The sequence below is a fragment of the Notolabrus celidotus genome, chromosome 15 (genome assembly GCF_009762535.1).
Source record: "Notolabrus celidotus isolate fNotCel1 chromosome 15, fNotCel1.pri, whole genome shotgun sequence".
NCBI classification, from domain to species: Eukaryota; Metazoa; Chordata; class Actinopteri; order Labriformes; family Labridae; genus Notolabrus; species Notolabrus celidotus.
Genome location: NC_048286.1, coordinates 15,941,610 through 15,959,851, shown reverse-complemented (window position 1 = coordinate 15,959,851; position 18,242 = coordinate 15,941,610). Strand labels below are relative to the sequence as shown.

At 41.7% G+C, this 18,242-nt stretch overlaps 1 protein-coding gene across 4 annotated transcripts in view; it reads right to left on the bottom strand.

Annotated features, from left to right (window-relative positions):
* Positions 1-18,242, bottom strand: part of LOC117826753 (cadherin-2-like) — an 86,212-nt gene that overhangs the window by 22,581 nt on the left and 45,389 nt on the right. For all 4 annotated transcript variants that reach the window (XM_034703048.1, XM_034703050.1, XM_034703047.1 and 1 more), the window contains one exon: positions 4,004-4,224. In XM_034703048.1, coding sequence (XP_034558939.1) covers positions 4,004-4,224 — 221 coding nt within the window. The remainder of the gene's footprint in view (positions 1-4,003; positions 4,225-18,242) is intronic.

Here is an 18,242-nt window from a genome sequence, read left to right as displayed (position 1 = left end):
AAAAACTAGTAGGAGTGGTGAGGAGGACTTTTAAGAGGCTTAAGAGTTTCTCAAGCAGAGGAGAGTATGGTGGAAAGATAGTGGGATAGGAGAAATGCTCGTCAAACACTGGATGACAGTGAGTTTGTTTAACACTACAGATTTGATTGTACAGTGTTCGTGTTAGTGGTCACATGCATCTACGAGCCATCTCTGGAAATGAAAGTGAACACCACATTAAGATATTTGACAGCTGGAAAAATGTATCAGTTTGACTCCTGTTTCTGTTCTCGCAAAAGGTGCCCGCAGGAAGGTTTGTTATTAATGACGCAACAAAACTAAGAGAGTGCAGGATAACATCGGCAGCAAAAAGCTGCACAAATGATTAAAACTGCATTAAAAGGATCATATTTAGTGTGAGATGTGGCACTGCAATCAGTGTGAGACAGAACGGCAGACGCCTCGCTCTCTCTCTCTCTGATCATCTACAGAGGGGTGCAGAGAGAGTGCAGATCACACATTAATTTATTGATCTTAGAAGCTGTTTACATATGGGTAAAAAAAACTAAATAAAAATGTGTAAATGGTCTGCAAATGTATCCGGGCTGTCTGCCCAGGTATAGCATGTGTGGAAAACGCTGCTGTAACTATCAGTGCAATTGCACACATGTTGTCATACATTTTGAAGGCAATATACTTTTAATATTTGTCTTCTTATCTATACAACAGAGGTATTAATTAATTCAATAGTAATTTAAACACAATATCTGATATGATTACGTGATTATGCCAAAAGATCATCGTATCATATCATGAGAGCTTTTGTTTCTCTTTTTGTGGATGAACCGATCACAGCTTTTAAAAGAATGTGTTTCTGTCTCTTTCCTGCTCAGAGTTACTCTGATAGTGTTCCTGAATCACCCCCAGGCTATGGCTCCTTGCTAACAACTTTTAATCTAAGTTAGGAGTTCAGGATTCTCAGACTTTATGTGAGTGCAGGCACAGGGTCTTAGTATTTAACTGTGGACATGTTAGCATTTTCACACTAGCAATAAACAGCTTGAATTAACAGCAAATATAGCTTGTTTATTATATTTATCCCACAGGATTGAAACTCATAAAAGTGATTGTGTAGCCTCTGTGATCCAATCAATAACAACACCAGATACCAATAAACAAACTGAAGTGACACTTCACTGCATAAAATGATATTTTAGGCTGAACAATGACCCTTTAGTTTAACAAAAGGCAATTGAAGTGGTGATAAAAGGAAACAAGCTGCCATTTTTCTCCAAAACCTAATAAGCTCTTCCAAATGTCATTTACAACCCATTTAAAATGTGTGTTCAATCAAACCACTCATTCTTTTATGACTTCCTTTGTAGCTTAAAATATCTACAGTACAGCATCTGATGATATGCCTCAAAGAGCTTTGGTGTGCCTGCTGCAAACAGCCTCACAACACCAGAGCAGGTTTGCTTTAAATGGCAGGCCTCTTCTTATGTCCTGATAAAATGCACCCACACAGACAGACCAGCTCCCATAATGGATCTGCCATCCTCCCTCTGCTGTAATGAATGAGATTTGAAACAAAGGAGGATGGTACCTGCAAGCCAGACACTAAACACACAGATGGCTCAAATTGCCTATGCTGCTCCAGAGACTGAGGAGACTGAAGTAGTGCCAGAGAAAGTTAAAATAACCTTGAACAAAACAAGGCGGGAAGGAAAACAGAAAAACAATATGTAAAATATGTCAATGTCAATGAATGATAGCTCAGCTTTCAACAGCAGGATCACGTCCCTTGAAGTATCTCCTCTACTGTTGCCTCAAATCATTTGAATGTTTATTTGTTTGAGTTATATACAGTCCTACAATCTACTACAACGATCCCTTTTGCCAATAGAAATTAATTACAGATTTAGCACCTTAAAACGTGACCCTCATTCCACACTCCCCTCCTCTAACATCTGGGGAGCTGTCGCAGAGATTCCACTAATCATGTTTGAAATCCGATTATTCTGCTTTCACACACTGGAAATTCAGAGAGGCAAGTGGACAGATAGTAAAGGAGCATGCTTCAGAAATATCTATTACCCTATTAAAATGGGTCCGAGTGAGAGCGGTAATTATTCGCAACCTGTGTCTGGAATGATGAATGGCACGGTGGGTTTGTTCAGCCCAGCATGCATCTATCTCCGGTGCACTAGGGGTCTGCACCTTTCCACACTCTGTGAACCCCCCTCCATCTCCAGAGTCGTGGGGAATGTTACACTGAGTGATGGCCTTAGTGTTTGGAGGTGTGTGGGAAGGATTAAGCATGTGTACACACACCTTTAGAAAAATATGTCTCTTTCAAGCACATAAATGTTTTCTCCTCACGGACTGTGGTCGAGTTGAGGTTCTAATAGAGGTGGAGATAGTGAGCGAGGACACCCTCATGTTAATGAGGATATTGTTTGGTTGTCATTGATTAAAATGTTTCCCCAAGGCTGCCGCATTCATGGACTAATAAAAAATGTAATCGCTGATGTGATTAAGAGATGCGTGATGATTCATGACAATAATTATGCTGCGGGGAAGACAACCGCTCATGACCTCCTAAACGTGCAAGAGATACGGGAAAGTCAATCCCTGATTTCATTACAGACGAATCAGGACAAACCCGAGAGCTCTCTGCAGATACAGATCAGAGTACAGCTGCTGATGATACAGCTGATTATTTGTGAACACATGGCTCACCAATGTGGGGCTCTGACTTTTATTTAAAAACTTTGAAAAACCTCCTGTGACTTGTTTACCTGCATGGGAAAACTATGCATTTGCCTTTGACCGAGCGACAACAGTGACTAATGGTATCATTAAAATCACATACCTGCAGCAGTCCCTATAGTTAATGAGTGTCAGTGGGTAATGATGGTGTTTTCAAAGCCATGGAATCATTACCAGCTCCACATTTAATTTCAGCCCAGCAGACCACTGAGCCCACAGCACAACAAGTAACTACACATAAATGTCAGCATCAACTTTTAATCTGCAACCGTATAAAATACGACCCTGAGACTTTCCTGAGATGATCTTCTGGGCTGCAAACCTCGAAATAGCCACTTATGAAGATTTGCTCTGAAGTAGCACAGATATAAAAAGGAAACACACATTGACCTTTGTAAAATAAACACGACTGTTACAATTGGGGGTGTTCAATAAGACTTCAGGGTTTAACTTTCTAAGGTCTTAAAGCAATGATTATTTCCAAATGAACAGAAATCCTCCTCTAAAGAATGGGTCAGGATGGAGAGTAGCACACAGAGTTGCTGGGGATAGCATGTGTGTGTTAGCATCAGTCCTGTAAGATTAAAGCGGCTGATATTATCTAATTGAGCAGGATCACATAATCCACTGGCACTGAAGTTAAAACCGCTACAATAACACCGCCTTTAGAGCTTCTTTTCATTTCCTGGTTATGAGGCAGACGGATCGGACATGTGCGCTGCGTTTTCTGTGCAATTCCTCTGATCCCTGGCCAAGCACAATGTTGACATATGAGCACACGGTCATTCTAACTAATTGCAGATGACCGCACAACACGTCCAGTGGAACGTTTGGAGCAGCGCTTCACGGCTCAGACAGATGCTTCCTGTCTTCTGAAGCACTGAGAGAGGTGCGTCCCCTTTTGGATGATAAGGCAATAACCTCACAATGACAAGGCACGCTCACTGAAATCAACTTTATGAGGAGCTATTTTGCATCTGCTCTTGCTATCCACTGACCGTGTTGAGTATATGTTTGTGCTGCTAGTAAATTGACACATTAAGTTTTAATTAGCAAGCATCCATCCAGTCTCCCGGAACACCTGCTACAATTTAGGGAACTAGTCATCTGTGACTGTGCAGTGTGCCTAATAAGTGTAAGTTATTCGAAGCGAGCGGAGAATTGATCGTTCCACCTTTGTATGGCAGTAACATCAGTCAGACAATCGACAAACAAGCTAGGCATCTTCTGGAGGTGGTTAGGGTTTATTCACCTGCTGGCTGGAGAGTGTGGAGGGCATCAGCCTGACTTGAGTCACCCATTGCTGCTGGGTGGCGGTGTCACTGGCCTTGATCAGCAACGGTGACGCTTGAAGTGTAGAGAGCTGAATACTCTTGGCAGCATAAACCACTCCATCAGCTTCTATCCGGAAGTCAGATGGGTTACTGCATTCAAACCGCACCAGACCGCCTCGGCCACAGTCGACAAACCTCACTGCAGGAGACAGAGACGAATAGATTAAGGTTAAAAACAATTCCTCAACAATGAGAAAAAAACAAGTAAATAAACTAGAGGTAGACAATGGAGGTGGAAGACAGACAGACACGCAGACAGACAGACAGAAGGTCCACAAAGGTTTTCTGATTCTCCTTCGCACTCATACATTATTCACTTCAAGCTGTGCCCCAAAGGTATTGCTGAAAACAGGTGCAGTGGAGGAGAGAGTTGGAGGGGGAGAAAAACTCAAGAAAAAAGGGAAGTGTTCCCCTTAAGGGCTATTAAAGAAGGATCCGAAAACCGCACACATTACTTTAAAACCAGGTGTGTAAATTACACTGTCTAAATAAATGCTTTGTTGTGTTTGGGTGTAGCAGGATACATACAGCCTAAATAAAACATGCTTAATTCTGCTGGAGAAGTCTTATTTTATTTCCAGCTCAAGCCATCGCATGCTAGCTTTGTCCTCCATGACATACAGGGATGCCTTCTGCGGATGACTGCCGATCCTCAGCTCCTCGAGAGATGGAGCAGAAGTAGGCGCGTGTGATGTTTATTTCATCAGCATGCTCACACATAAAACACACTGAAACTCATGCACGCATATACAGAGGTTGCAGACAGGTGGCTCACGGGGGCTCAAGTCCCACGGGTGCCTCAGTGGCAGTGGTACAACACCAGTTCATGTTACAAGTGAGTGACAGGACAGCACAACCCACGTAGCTTCCACATGTACAAACACAAACGCGCGCACACACACACAGACACACACACTCACACTCCTCCAAGAACAACTCTGTGTGATCTTTTTGTGTAGCTATATTTCCCTCACACCCCCCTGTTCCTGTTTATAGCACACAAACAGCATAAAGGGGAAGATAAAAAATTCCTTGCGGCCACAGAGATCATAACGTCACCGAGTATCGTTTGTGTGGAGGCTCTGCTGGTGCCGCTCTGAATTATTAAAAGAGATGTGGAATTACTTAACAAAAGCCTTGAAGGAGGGTGCCTAATCTTCCTTTGTGCTGCTACCTTGGGGACCCAGTGGTGTCTTCAGAGTGCACTCTGAGTTCCTTTGGGCTTGTGGAGAGGATGCAGTGGATCTGTTTAGGGTCTAAAGGAAGTCATAACTTTAACCGCCAGGCTTAATTTAATAGTTTCACCAAAACACATGCGATCAATTGTCCTGAAGTGCACCACACCCTGCTACTACTTAATCTCTCAGCGGTGACAGGGGTGAATTGAACACTTTTCTTGTTGCTTGTAACAGCAGATGTTTTCAGGTAGATGCCCTTGGTCCCAGCGCTGACAAAGACGTACGTGTTTTCCTGGTGAGCAACTACAGGCAGCGTGGCTGAAAGCAATGCATGTGCTGCAGGAAAGGGAAGAGGAATCTTTCTTATAAAAGAGACGCTATTATTTAAAAGTTCATGTGAAAAAATTCTATACAGACTCGCATGTTGAGGTGCTCTATGGGAAGTTTGCACACTGGCGTGCTGTGTAATCAAAATGTATTTACGTTGTTGAATGCTCGGCTTGCTCGACTTTATCAAACCCCAAACAAGGAGAACAAATCTTCAGCAAGGACCATACGCTGCAGTCCATTACAGCTACTGCTAAAAGATTTCAACTCTGACAAAACAAGACAACAGCTTCCTTTTTACCTGAAGAACTGCAATTCATCTAAATGTTGCTCAACAGCTCTCAAGGTGAAATGGCCTTACAGAAGAGCCAGCAGTTCCAATAATGAAGATAGAAGATGACAAGATCTTTCCTCTGTGGTGGAATACACTTGATATTGACCATCTCTTCCTGGCTGCCTTTGTTAAATTACCCTTAACCAATTAGTTTTTTCTCTCTTTGAACCTGGCAAAGCTGACATCAGATAGATGACCTTCTCTCTGTGAAGGTTTTGCCTTAAAGCCAGCAGCCTGTAAACTCAAAGCCTTCAGGCAATCACCAGACAGCCCAAGTCAGCAGATCCTCAGACAGAGAGAGAATACAGAGTAAGTGTCTGTCAAAAAAAAACTCACAATGCAGCAGAAGACGGTGCACAGGCTTTCAAACTTCACTCGGGGGTTACCAAGGTCTCACTTAAAGCTTTCTATGGGAGGTACTAACACTTCATGATGTTATTCAGTTAATGTACGTGCTGACAGCTGAATCAACTAATCAAGGAAGAAAGGAACATTTGCTTTGATTGTTGCTGCGTTTCAAACGATGTTGTTTTTGCTTGACTTGACTTATCTTCTTTTGCTGTTGTCATTTTAAATTTAAGATTTTCAGCAGATTGACTTTTGGTCAAATAAATTAAAAAAAACTTTAGAGAAATCATTTTTGGCTCAAGGAAACTGACTGCACATTCTGGCTTTTCAGTACTACATTTTTGATCACTAAAAAACATGTCGATTTGCAGAACTACTACTTAATGAACTTTTATGAGTTGCTGTTGAAAAAGGCATTCTCAGTTTTGAGTTTGGGTTTACTAATGACTGAAAGAAAATGTCCATGTCTTAGTTTCCTTTACATTGTTCGCACAGTTCTACTATGACTTGTTCTACTCACTTAATGGTGTTTAGAAGCTTTCAGTCAGCACTTGGTCAATAAATAGTAAAATAAAAACAATAATGTAACACAGAATTGTCTAACCTTAAAGTAATTTATAGACATCAGATGTCAATCTGGTTTGTTTTATTGGATCCAATTTGGGGTACAATTTTGTGCTTTTAACTCACCACTCATCACTACTTGACTACTAAATGCCTTTAAGCTGCTGTCCATATGTTTCCATTACTGTCCTTCTGGCACTTTTGGCTTTACATTTTCGTGAACATTTGTAGAAGAGCACTTGACAGCAGCATTCCCCTGCCAGTTATTTTAGCTCAATCCTCTTGTGGAGCTGTGCTCCAGCTCTTTAACTTAGTCTGAAATTTGGCCATCAGGACACCTCTGAGAGGCCCTTCAACAGTCAGCCCCCATGGCAATCACTGCACAAACTCCCAGCAGGCACAACCATTTCCAATGATAATGAATGAGAGTGTCCGGCGTGTGTCTCTTCATTTATCAGAAACACTCTGGTGGCTTAGAAAACCACAGAAATGTGAAGTGTAGCACCGCTTAGACCCTGGCTTCTGCAGCTTATCTTTATCTAGATGTATTGGCTCCCCAAGGTACGGGGCTAAGAGAGGTCTTGGCTGCCCCGCCCTATCAGACCTGTCGTCATGGGCGCAACGATAAAGGCCCATGGTTTGGATAGAAATGCCGATGCAGCAGAGGGGGGGACTGGGGGTTGGGGGTTAAAAAAAGGAGGGGGAGGGAGAGAGAGAGAGAGGGAGGGGGGGAGGGAAACAGGCCTGTCAGCAGAAAGGCCTGTCCAACTAATGCCCTGCACCGGGGCCCAAAATTACCTCCGACTCAATGATCCTATTCACAGCTTAGATGCCCCCCCACACAGACAAGCAACACAAAAAACCCGGCTAACCTCTCCGCAGAGCCAGAGTGCCTCTCTATTGTCCGCTCCGTCACGTGATTACTCTAACTCAGACAGACACAAATAGTTAGAGAGACAGAGAGAGGCAGAGGGAGATGTATTTAATTTGGAACGGGGAATGTGGACTGCACGGAAGCAAAGAAAATGTTCCACGATCTCAGCTTTTTCATGCCTGCCTGCCAAAATCACCGGCTGCAAGTTAGCAGGGCTGAGAGTCCCTCTAATGTGCTGTAAATGTGACAAGCCTGAAACCTCTCATGTGAGATCATCCCAATATACCATCACTCATTTCTGGGAAGTGAGGTCACTGACAGTTGAGAAATACTCAGCATAGGTGTTTCATCAGTAGCTGTGGATAAATGCAGACCCAGGCAAATACCCCAGTGGCAATCTCTCCACACACATCCAGGGCAAATGGTACGACACCCCTGACAAAATGCATTATTCACAAATGAATGTGACCAGGTTTAGTTGAGTGGCCTGCACTGGCGATGAGACAATGCAATACGAAGCAGAGGCTCCAGCTGAATGTGCTGTGTGAGACATCCATGCCAGCACCGCCGCTCATAAGATCCTGTTAAGCCCCAGTGGAGCTCGCACTCGGGTACCTCAATTCAAACTGCTGTGATATGAAATTCTAATCCAGTCCAAAACATTGTGGAGAACGTGCCAAATTAAGGTCAACGTTTTCTAACAGTATGGGGACTTTGTGCCCAACTGCAAAAATATCCTGCACAGCCTTTTCTGTAACTGCCCGATTATTGCATAAAGTGCAAAAAGCACAATAAGCTAATGTTTCCTAAACTAAGATGGCTGCAAGCTATGCAGGATTGTGCATGCATGTTTTGTGGCCCTCTAATTGGACTCCCTTTCTCATGCAACCGTTATGAAAGTAGATTCTTCTTCACCATAATGGCTATTTCCATAGAGATGCTTGATATTTATGACTATTTACTTCCAGGTTCTTTAATGAAGAATGATTGTTCATAGTTTCTCTCTGATGTAATGCAACCACCTAAGATTAATTTAAGATTTTCTCCAACTTTCTTATCTGTATGCTTTTACTGAAGTTTAGATACTGCAGTATTTTGTGTTTGGAGTAAAGAGGTACATCTTGGGTTGTCAAAGAATAGTCAATCATGCTTTAATGAAAAAAAAGCAGCACTGTCAGAGGGGCAGTCAGTGTACCGGCGCTGTTCCACAACTGAAACAAGACGTTTGTAAAAATCTACTTATTGAAAGAAGGTGAGAAAACAGAGGAGAAACAAAGGTTTATTTCTGTTTTCAGAAAACAGGGTATTCTTCAGAGAAAGTAAACTGTTTGTAGCTGAAGCTTGGATCTGGGAATGATGATACTGCCTTTTGCCAGACTAAACCCTTGAAGGCGTTTTACTAATGCACTGCACTTCAAACGCGCAAAGCGTTCCGTGCATTTATAGCTGGGCCTAAAATATGTAAGGGATTTGCATGAAAAAAACAACAAGCAATGTTTGTACTCTGTTCAGTGTCTCTAGCAATTTAAAAAAAACTAAAGGGGAATTGCATCAGAGTATGAACACACTAAACAGACAGCAGGCTCATTTTCTGAGCTTGAGTTCAGTGACCGTTCCCTCGACATTTTGTTTGTGTCATTTAGGCTTATTGTTTGAGATATTTCTCCGTCTTAAAACAGCAGCCTCGATTAGGGAATCATGAAGAAGCCCTCAAAAAACTGTATTGATACCACCTCTTCTTATCACACACACCCACATTGGAATACACACTAAGAAATTTAAGTAGCATGGGTGTCTGAGCCGCTCCAGTGATATGAGCGTGCTCAATCTTAAACACATGGATTTTTAAGCTCCCTTGATCTACCAAACTGGCCCTTAGGAGAGGGAAACTATTTTTATTCATTTTGACGTGTTCACTCGTCTCTTTTTTACACTTGCATTTATATCACATTTGCGCATAGCCGTTTGTTCTCCCAGGGAACAGAAACCAAGTTTGACAACCATTGTGTTCAAAAGGGACAATTACAAGGTAAGCAGGCCCCCCACCAGGCTGAGAGTCACCTCCATTTTCCTCTGAGTACCAACAGCTTCTCACTGTTCTTAAGGAGTACACATTTTCTGTGTTATGACCCAGCTATGATCAGCCTCTCTTTATTACCCTTTCAACTGACTGTCCCATGCCTTCACATCAATCACATGCTTAGTAGAAACCTGCTGAGTTCTGACTGAGTGAAAAACCCAAATTCTTTGATCATCCTAAACTGACGTTATTCCAGTGGCAAAACAGATTCCTCTGCAAAGAAAAAAAAAATGCGTGATGACATTCAAGCTCTTTTGAATAAGTAATATTTGGCCTTTGAAAATGAGAACTCTCCATTGGTTAGTAGTAACGGGGAAGGCACAGGAGAGACATCACAATTATTCTCAGGCCTTTGTTGGGTAAATGAAATGATTGTGTGTTTTCCAGTACAATGACAGGCGTGCATTGTGTGGATTACTGTGTCACTGGAGCCAAGAGCTGATAAGGCTAAGCTACATCCTTCTGCAGTTATCAGCGCATAGCTACTGGGATTTTGTTCTGTGAGTTATAGAGACGAGAGGCTTGATACAGAGGCTTTACTCGGGTGACCACATTACCAGGATGTCAGACTTGAACGCTTTATGACTTCTTTTAGAAGAGCTCTGCGACCCCTGTGAATGCTTAAAGGTGAAGATCATTATGGAAAGCATCATATTAAATGACTGGTAAATAAATCAATCAAATAAACTGCAGGGAGCTGATAGCTTTATAGCTTTCCAGAGATTATTTTTTTCCAGTATGGCTTCTCTTTTTCAAGTTCAAAGGATGATTTGATACGTTTTAAGAAAGAAACCTATAACTACTGTAGCTTATGATGAACTTAAGTGTAAGGTGAGTGTGATCCTTTAATAAGTATGTCCTCCCCTCTCTGTAAATCTCAAAAGCTTAAAGTCAACAACACCCAGAGTAAACCAGAGTTCATGAAACAAGGTGTCAAACTTAATGACCATCACAGCTTTTCTTTCACCTCCCCTTATGTAAGGTCACTGGTTTTTAATTGCTCTCTATACCTTAATTCAACTTAAAGCTGCTGGCATCGGTCACCTTGTTTAGTCCACAAAGGCTCTAATGATTAATGGAGAGGAGGAGAAAGGGAAGGGGAACAAAAGCAGGTAAGAGTAAAATAAACTAATCTGTGTGAGGTTGGGGGCCAGATGCAGGTCGAGACACTAAGATGTCTTCTTAGAAATCAGACTGTGAATAATAATCCATTTAAGGTGTCCACATGCATCACTTTTTATTGTTTCTGTATTACACAGGTCATTCTCTGGTGCCCATACGCAGCAGTAATACACATTTTAAGGGGATGCTCGGCTGCACCGTACATCCATCACTGCTGTGCCATGCTGCTGCGTCTCAGGCATTTTCAGGCGGACAGAGAGTTGACTCATCGCTGAGGCTCTCGTCGGTGTGAGAACTATCATGAATATTAAACAGCCAATATTGATCTCTGTCATGTATTATACATTCACTGTGATGAAAACAAAGACACTACTTAAAAGAAGGAGGTCAAGTATTATGCGCAACCAGACTACTCAGACACCTGCATTAATTTCTGAGGAAAATCATGGTTTGAATACTTCATTTTTTCAACTGGTTTATATAATAAAACTATTCTTTATATAAAATCAGTGGCCAATGTCATGTACAATATTATAGAGGTAAGACATACAAGGTAAATATGTATTATAGTCAAGCCAAGAGCGACATCAGATGATTTCTATTTTCTGAAGAGGCTGATCACGAGGGCCGGGCACTAAAACTGCCTCAGAGCAACCTGTAATGTGACATTATTAGGTCCCTTTGATCTCAAAAGCACAGGCTTGAAGCTATTTAGTTCTTCCCCTTGATCATTTCTGTCAAAATCCCATCATAAAAATCAAAGAGACAAAGAAGAAGGCAGTGACCAGTGATGAGGTAACCCCTGCTGGCATTTTCACTGGCTCTTGTAAGACTTTTTTTAATCACAGCAGCAGAGCAGATCCTGTCTCTGATTTGTTGCTGAGAGAAGAAACACAGAAATACATTTATCTCCGCACAGAGCTGTACCAATCATGGATCCACAGGGACAGTCATTATCCCGCTTTTTGTAGAAAAACAGAATAGGTGACTTATGCAATGATGTCAATGTCTAGTTCTGCTTTCACCAAGTGGAAATCTAATAGTGTTAAATCACATACAGCACGGCTATAGGCTCCAACTCCTCTGTGTCCAGCTGTAAAATATTATCGGTCAAACACTGCTATGCCTGAGCATTGGCACAGTATCTCCCACATCTTAACCGAGTCAGGAGAGCATGTTTATGGAAATTATATCAACAATCACTTAGAGTGTCTGCAAGAAGATACTTATTTATTTTCAAAAGAGTAAGGCTGTTATCAAGGCAGGAAAAACACCACTGGTGTCTCTGTAGTTAAGGATGGCTGGTGCCAGACAAATAGCAGTTTGCGTGAAAACATTGCATGTTTTAAAAGAGGAAGGAAACATACTGTATCAATCAAAGCCTGACCACTCACATACAGGATTTGTCCCATGTGTGTAAACAACTGACAAACAGAAGCTGTTATTAGTCACATTTTTGTGTTAGGTTATGATACAGGTGGACAGCTGAGAAGTAAATGGTTCATTGACTTGTGGTTAAATAGCGCTTTACTGGTATTTTCATCCACTTGAAGCTTTTCCACTACTTGCAACATTCACCCATTCACACCGCATTCATACACTGATGGCAGAGGATGCTCCAGTACGGACCCTCAGTGTTAACTTATTCCATTCATACACATTCAAACACATTCAAAAACACCACTTGAGGTTCAGTGTCTTGCCCAAGGACTCTTCTGCATGTGGCTGCAGGAGCTGATACTGAACTGTCAGCCTTCCAATGGAGAGATGACCGATTCTACCACACTGAGGCACAGCTTCCCCCAAATAATTTTTCTAATTGATGGTTTAAATTTGAGGGTAGAAATGCCAAGCAAAGTGAAAGTAGGAAAATATATATGATCTCAAATACAGTCATAAACACATTCTACATATCAAATAATTTGTAAATAGTTTAGAGACAGACACAACGATTCAGACAGTCCATTACAACTCTGTTTTTCACCAGACCAAAGGTTGTGCAAATTAATTTTCAAGAGGACAAAGCCTGGGAGATTGACCACCGAGGAAGCTATTTGTAAGTTATCAAATTTGATAAGCTGAACACAGTTGAACATTAAGAAGTGATTAAATTCTGACAAATTGTCTAACCTCCTGTGTCATTACTTGACATGGAGTTCATTTAATGCTGAAAGGAGGCGGATCAAGCCACCGTAAATAATAACCCCCATGCGTGACAGTGGCATGCGCCCTCTCTTCATATGTGACACTTGTCAGGCATAGCTATACAGCAGGATATAGTTAATGCTAATCCTTGAGCCTTAAAAGTGCTGTCTGTCTGTACAATGATTGTAACCATCTTCATATCTCACAATACTCACATTAGCTTCATTATATTATGTTGAAGTATATGGGTGATCAGCCTCCACAAACATCAGGTGATATACAAGGCAATGCAACCCATTTATATAAATAATATTTCTATTTAAATGCACTACTTCCCTCATTGTATTAACAAGTCTTATTCACACAGTCTTGATTGACTAGGAGCCAACAGGGGACCCAAAAAATCTAACATTCAGTAAATTAAAATGTGTGTAAAAAAAGAGGGGCGATATAAGAAGGCAATTTCATTTCTCACTTTATTGCTGTATTATTACACCACATGCTGAACGAGTTTCTACTTTTATATTGTTGAATGTTTTGAGCCTGTTCTATCCTTAAACCTCCTTTATATTCTAGTTTTTAGCTCTGCTGCACCTTTTTAACACAAATTTAAACATTTATGATTCTTCTGAGTCCATTAGGTTTGATGACTTCAGCAAATTTATGGAAACCTCCCACTCCGTTTAACCTGAGGTGAGATTTAATCTGCAAAAATAAACCCAAATACTCCAACAGATGGACCATGGCGGTGTTGAGTTGATATGCTTTATGCAGATGCAATTTCAACCGTTTTTAAACAATAATAACTTCATACTAATCAACAAGAAGTGATAGCTGTTAAAAACGCTATGGTCTTTTGCATCCTCTCTGCCTTCATAGAGGATAATACTTGTGCCTTCTTTGCATAGCTCTGTTGTCAATCAAACCAATGCAAATGACTAGCTCAGGTAAAGACTGATGCGGTCCACTGCATCCAATTACAAACCTAACCACACACACAAACATGCCATTTCTGTTCAATTTCCCCCTCTTTCTATTTAACATGCACACGTGGGTGCGTGCACTCACACACACACACCTTCAATTTCCCTTTATCCTTCTGTGTGCTCGAGACAGAACAGCCCAGCAATTTGAGTCATATTTTCAAAGTGAGGGATTTTATACAACAGAGTGTGTCTGTAACAAGAAAGAACATGAAGGGGTGAGATGCACTCACCTCCAGTATGAGATGTAAAATGAAATACATGGCAATCGGGGACCAGTTCTGGGGCCATTATGTCATGTGTAGCACAGTCACAAGTTCACGCTGAATTTTTGAGAACAAAGCTAACGGGATTCCTGCTTTTCTGCCTTTTTTTTTCCTTTGGAGAAGTTGGGGCACGGGGAGAAACAAGGAGAAGGCATGTGAATCCTCTTTGGCAGAGAAACAAAGCGGCAGACAAAGGAAGATGAGGCTGACAGCCTCTAGAGAAGACTGTTATACTGCGAGATACTGTGAGGCTGTTTCTCAGTCTCTCCAAGAAAAGAATGTTTTACCCCATCATTCGCACGCAATAGATATATATTCTGCCTAACTGATAGCACAAAGCTTTGTATTCTGCTCAAATATACATGCACTAGTTAGTTAAAATGTTTCTGCAGAGATAGAATATGAAATTCATTTCTAATTTTAAAACAAAATCATTAAAGAAAGAAGAGGAGAGCAAGAAAAACAGTCTTTGCTCAAGAGGCCATGAGTATATTTGAATGCTTCTTTTTCCAGCTAAACAAAGGAAATGAGTCATCGTAGTGGGCAGACCATTACAGTTGCAGCTACCAACCATTATCCTCATTTTACTCACTTGCCCTGTGCCACACATTTTGAGACACTTGACAATTTCTTTCTGTAACCCCTTCATGAGAGCAAAACAGCACAATAACATGTGGGAAGAAAACCAAAGGCTGTAGAGTCACTGGGTTAAAAAACCTGCCTCCTCTAGAAGGTTGGTGAGGGGAAGAAAAAATTCCATCCTCAAAACAATGACAGCTAGGAAAAAGAGGCTTCTTCAAAGAGAGGGATTAGGGCAGCTGCCAATATATGGGGTGGGAGCATTTGCCATTGCACGTTTGAATCAATACGTGTCAAATTCTGCTTGAAACACAATTAGCCCGCGCTTAAAGAAAAAGACGAAAAATACACAGAGGGAAGATTAAAGACAAGCCCAATGTTCCTCTGTGAAGCTTTCGCATTCAACTCATACACAGCTTTTCAGACGCATGACAGCTTGTTATGTGCTGCTACAGTCGAAGAAAAGCAAACACAGAGGAAAGCACGCATTTGTATGAATTTACAAACGCTGTCTTAATGTGTCAATGCGCTTATCCCTTTGTACTCTGCTGGTTCCTGGAGAGATCAAGCTGCAGCAGTGATGTTGAATGCAGCTTGCAACCAAACATATTTGACCTGAATGACCCTCCCCCACTCAGAGTTTGTGCTCATAAGGGATCAAAGGGGAGGGGGCATGTTTTTTTGTTTTCATATGGATGGAAGAATAACATCTATGATGAAAAGGAATTTATGTCTGTACCTCAAGGCTGAATTAATCATGTTTTCAAAATGGTAGAACAAACTTGTATACTTCCAGAAGACAAAGAAATCAATCCAGGAGCATTTTCGATCGGGAGCCAATTTGAAGACTTTGAGAGCTTGAGTTTTTTTATCTGATTTGGATTGAAAGTTGATATGCTGTGTGATACAGACAACTTGTGCACAATTTGGAGCTGATATTGATCCCCGGTACCGTCTTTTCTTTTGGTCTTTAGAGCAGAAGTTCAGCCGCTGATGCTCAATGCGGCATCTATTTGTGAGAGACACATCTTCCTATTAGGGCTGCCGACTTTCATATGCATGACCTCTTTCTTCATTGTTTCTGGGTAGAAGCAATTTAACACATTCCAACAAATTGAGAAAGTGCACCAGAGTCGGGCCTTCACAGAAAAGAGAGCAGGATTAAAATTACACAAACTTTTTGTTGATTCAAAATAGGGACGTCTGAGGTGACTCATTTCTACACTGACACCCTCCAGCCTGTTGGTCGATTGGTTGGTAGATGGGCTCTGCTCTCACCAAAATCTCGTTGTTCGGACAACTGCTTGTGTTACTTTCATAGAAAAGAAGAGCTTTATCCATTATTTGGAGGGATGGGAGGGAGACCTGATGTATATTATTTTATTCTTGAGTGAAATTTTGTTAGAAACACTGAAAGTCCTTCACAACTTTGTACTCTCCCATTCTAGACTGAAGGCTGTGAGGCAGAATACTCCGCCTCCAGTTAATTCACACAAAAAAGTAACTTATTTCATTTTCTTAAAAACAATTTTAAAAAAAGGGTCAAGTGTAAACTTTGCCAACCAACATGACATATCATCTAAATACTGTAAGCATGAGTTTGTTTGTTATTCAGGTCGTCTGCAGTCGAATGGTTTGTCCCTTTCCTGCTTAACACTTGATTGGTTTTGAGAATGAACATACACAAATTGGAATATTTTAATGACTTGTGTCTTATAATATTTTGTCTTTAAGTAAGCATTATAAATGTTAAGACACTGTAAATAGTAATAGACAAAACAATCTAACTGATCTGTTACAGCTGCCCAAGGCGATTTTAACATCGGGTGTGAACAATTAGCCTTGGCATCAGTCCAGCAGAAAGAAGTGTCTCCTCTCAGATGCATTATCTATGTAACAGTGCAGTATTAGCATGTGTGGAGCACGGCTGTGGGACTGGACTCTGTGAGAGGAGAGCCCTCTTACTCCCATGTAATCAGCTGAACTGAGTGGGTTCAGAGGAAGGATCTGTGCAGCTGTGCTTTATTACAGACACAATGAGTCCCAGATTAGGGGGAACTGGAAGGAGAGAGGGAGGGAAGAGAGGATAACGGGGAGGAGGAGGAGGAGGGGTGAAAATGACTCCAAACACATCTGTCCTCAGTTTGTCTGCAGCTATAACACCAAACCACAAGCATGGCCATGTACAAATCTGTCTCCGCTTGGAAAGCCAGCCTGCGGAAGTGTTTCCAGACCTTGGGTTTTTAACGCGAGGACCCACAGGAGTAGTCTGTCTCCTCACAGTGATAGCGATGTTCGTCAGGGTCACACTAGCATCGACAGCAGTGGCACAAGCAAGCAGGTGGTACAGGCATGTGAATCACTGTGGACAGCTTTTGGGGCTGTTGTGTGGTCTCTGTATGCATCTCTGGGAAACAATCTGTAGTGTATTTAGCGTGACTCTTCTAACGATTTACAGTGGATGGCGTGCTGTTTCAATTCTTCTTTGTCCATTTATATGAAATGGACTTCCAAAAGAAAAAAAATCCATGTGATCAGGATCATAGTGCTCAACCTGAGTCACCCTGAGAGAGAGAGAGAGAGAGAGAGAGAGAGAGTGAGAGAGAGAGAGAGATGAGAGAGAGATGAGAGGGAGTCAAGTGTGATGCTATGTTTGGTCTGAGCTGTCCTATCATTCTGCTTCAGTGCAACCTCTCAGGCAAACAAAAAAATGCAGGTTCACAGCGAGTTCTGCCCACAGAGGCGAGATTCAGCAGAAAGACATCCCACTACCATTAGAGCTTACTGGAAAGCCTTTCTATCCCCCTCAGAACAGCTTACGCACAAGGAGTGATTAAACATCAAACCACGCTGTTGCACCCTAATCCACCACCCAGTTCCTGACGTGCCTCCCTGTTTGTCTTGCTTTCTCCCTTCACACATACACAAAGTTTAGACATGCTGATGCCTAACACTATTCAGAAATAATCCCACAATAACATGTTGTGTTTGAAAAGTGCCAGCAAGACTCTTTTAGGCAGCTACAAAGATTTTCCTTTGTTACAGTTTACTTGCTAACAAGAGAAGCTGAAGCTCACTTTATGATGAAATGTAATTCTGGTATTTCAAGGCCAAAGTTGGGGGCGTTGTAAGTTGGCAACAACTGGCCAACAGGCAATGATGCGGGCAAGATGCTGCGCTGCTTCTTTGTTTCAGAAGTAGGAGAATTCAATTGTTCCGGGTGGGGTTCTATTTTCTTTAAACCGCTCCTACAGAGCCCGTAGGTATAAGAACAGCAATTCCAGACACTGGAATTGATCCTATTCTTTAGTTTATGAACAGACCAACAGGAATAATGGGGGCTGCATCACTAGGTGG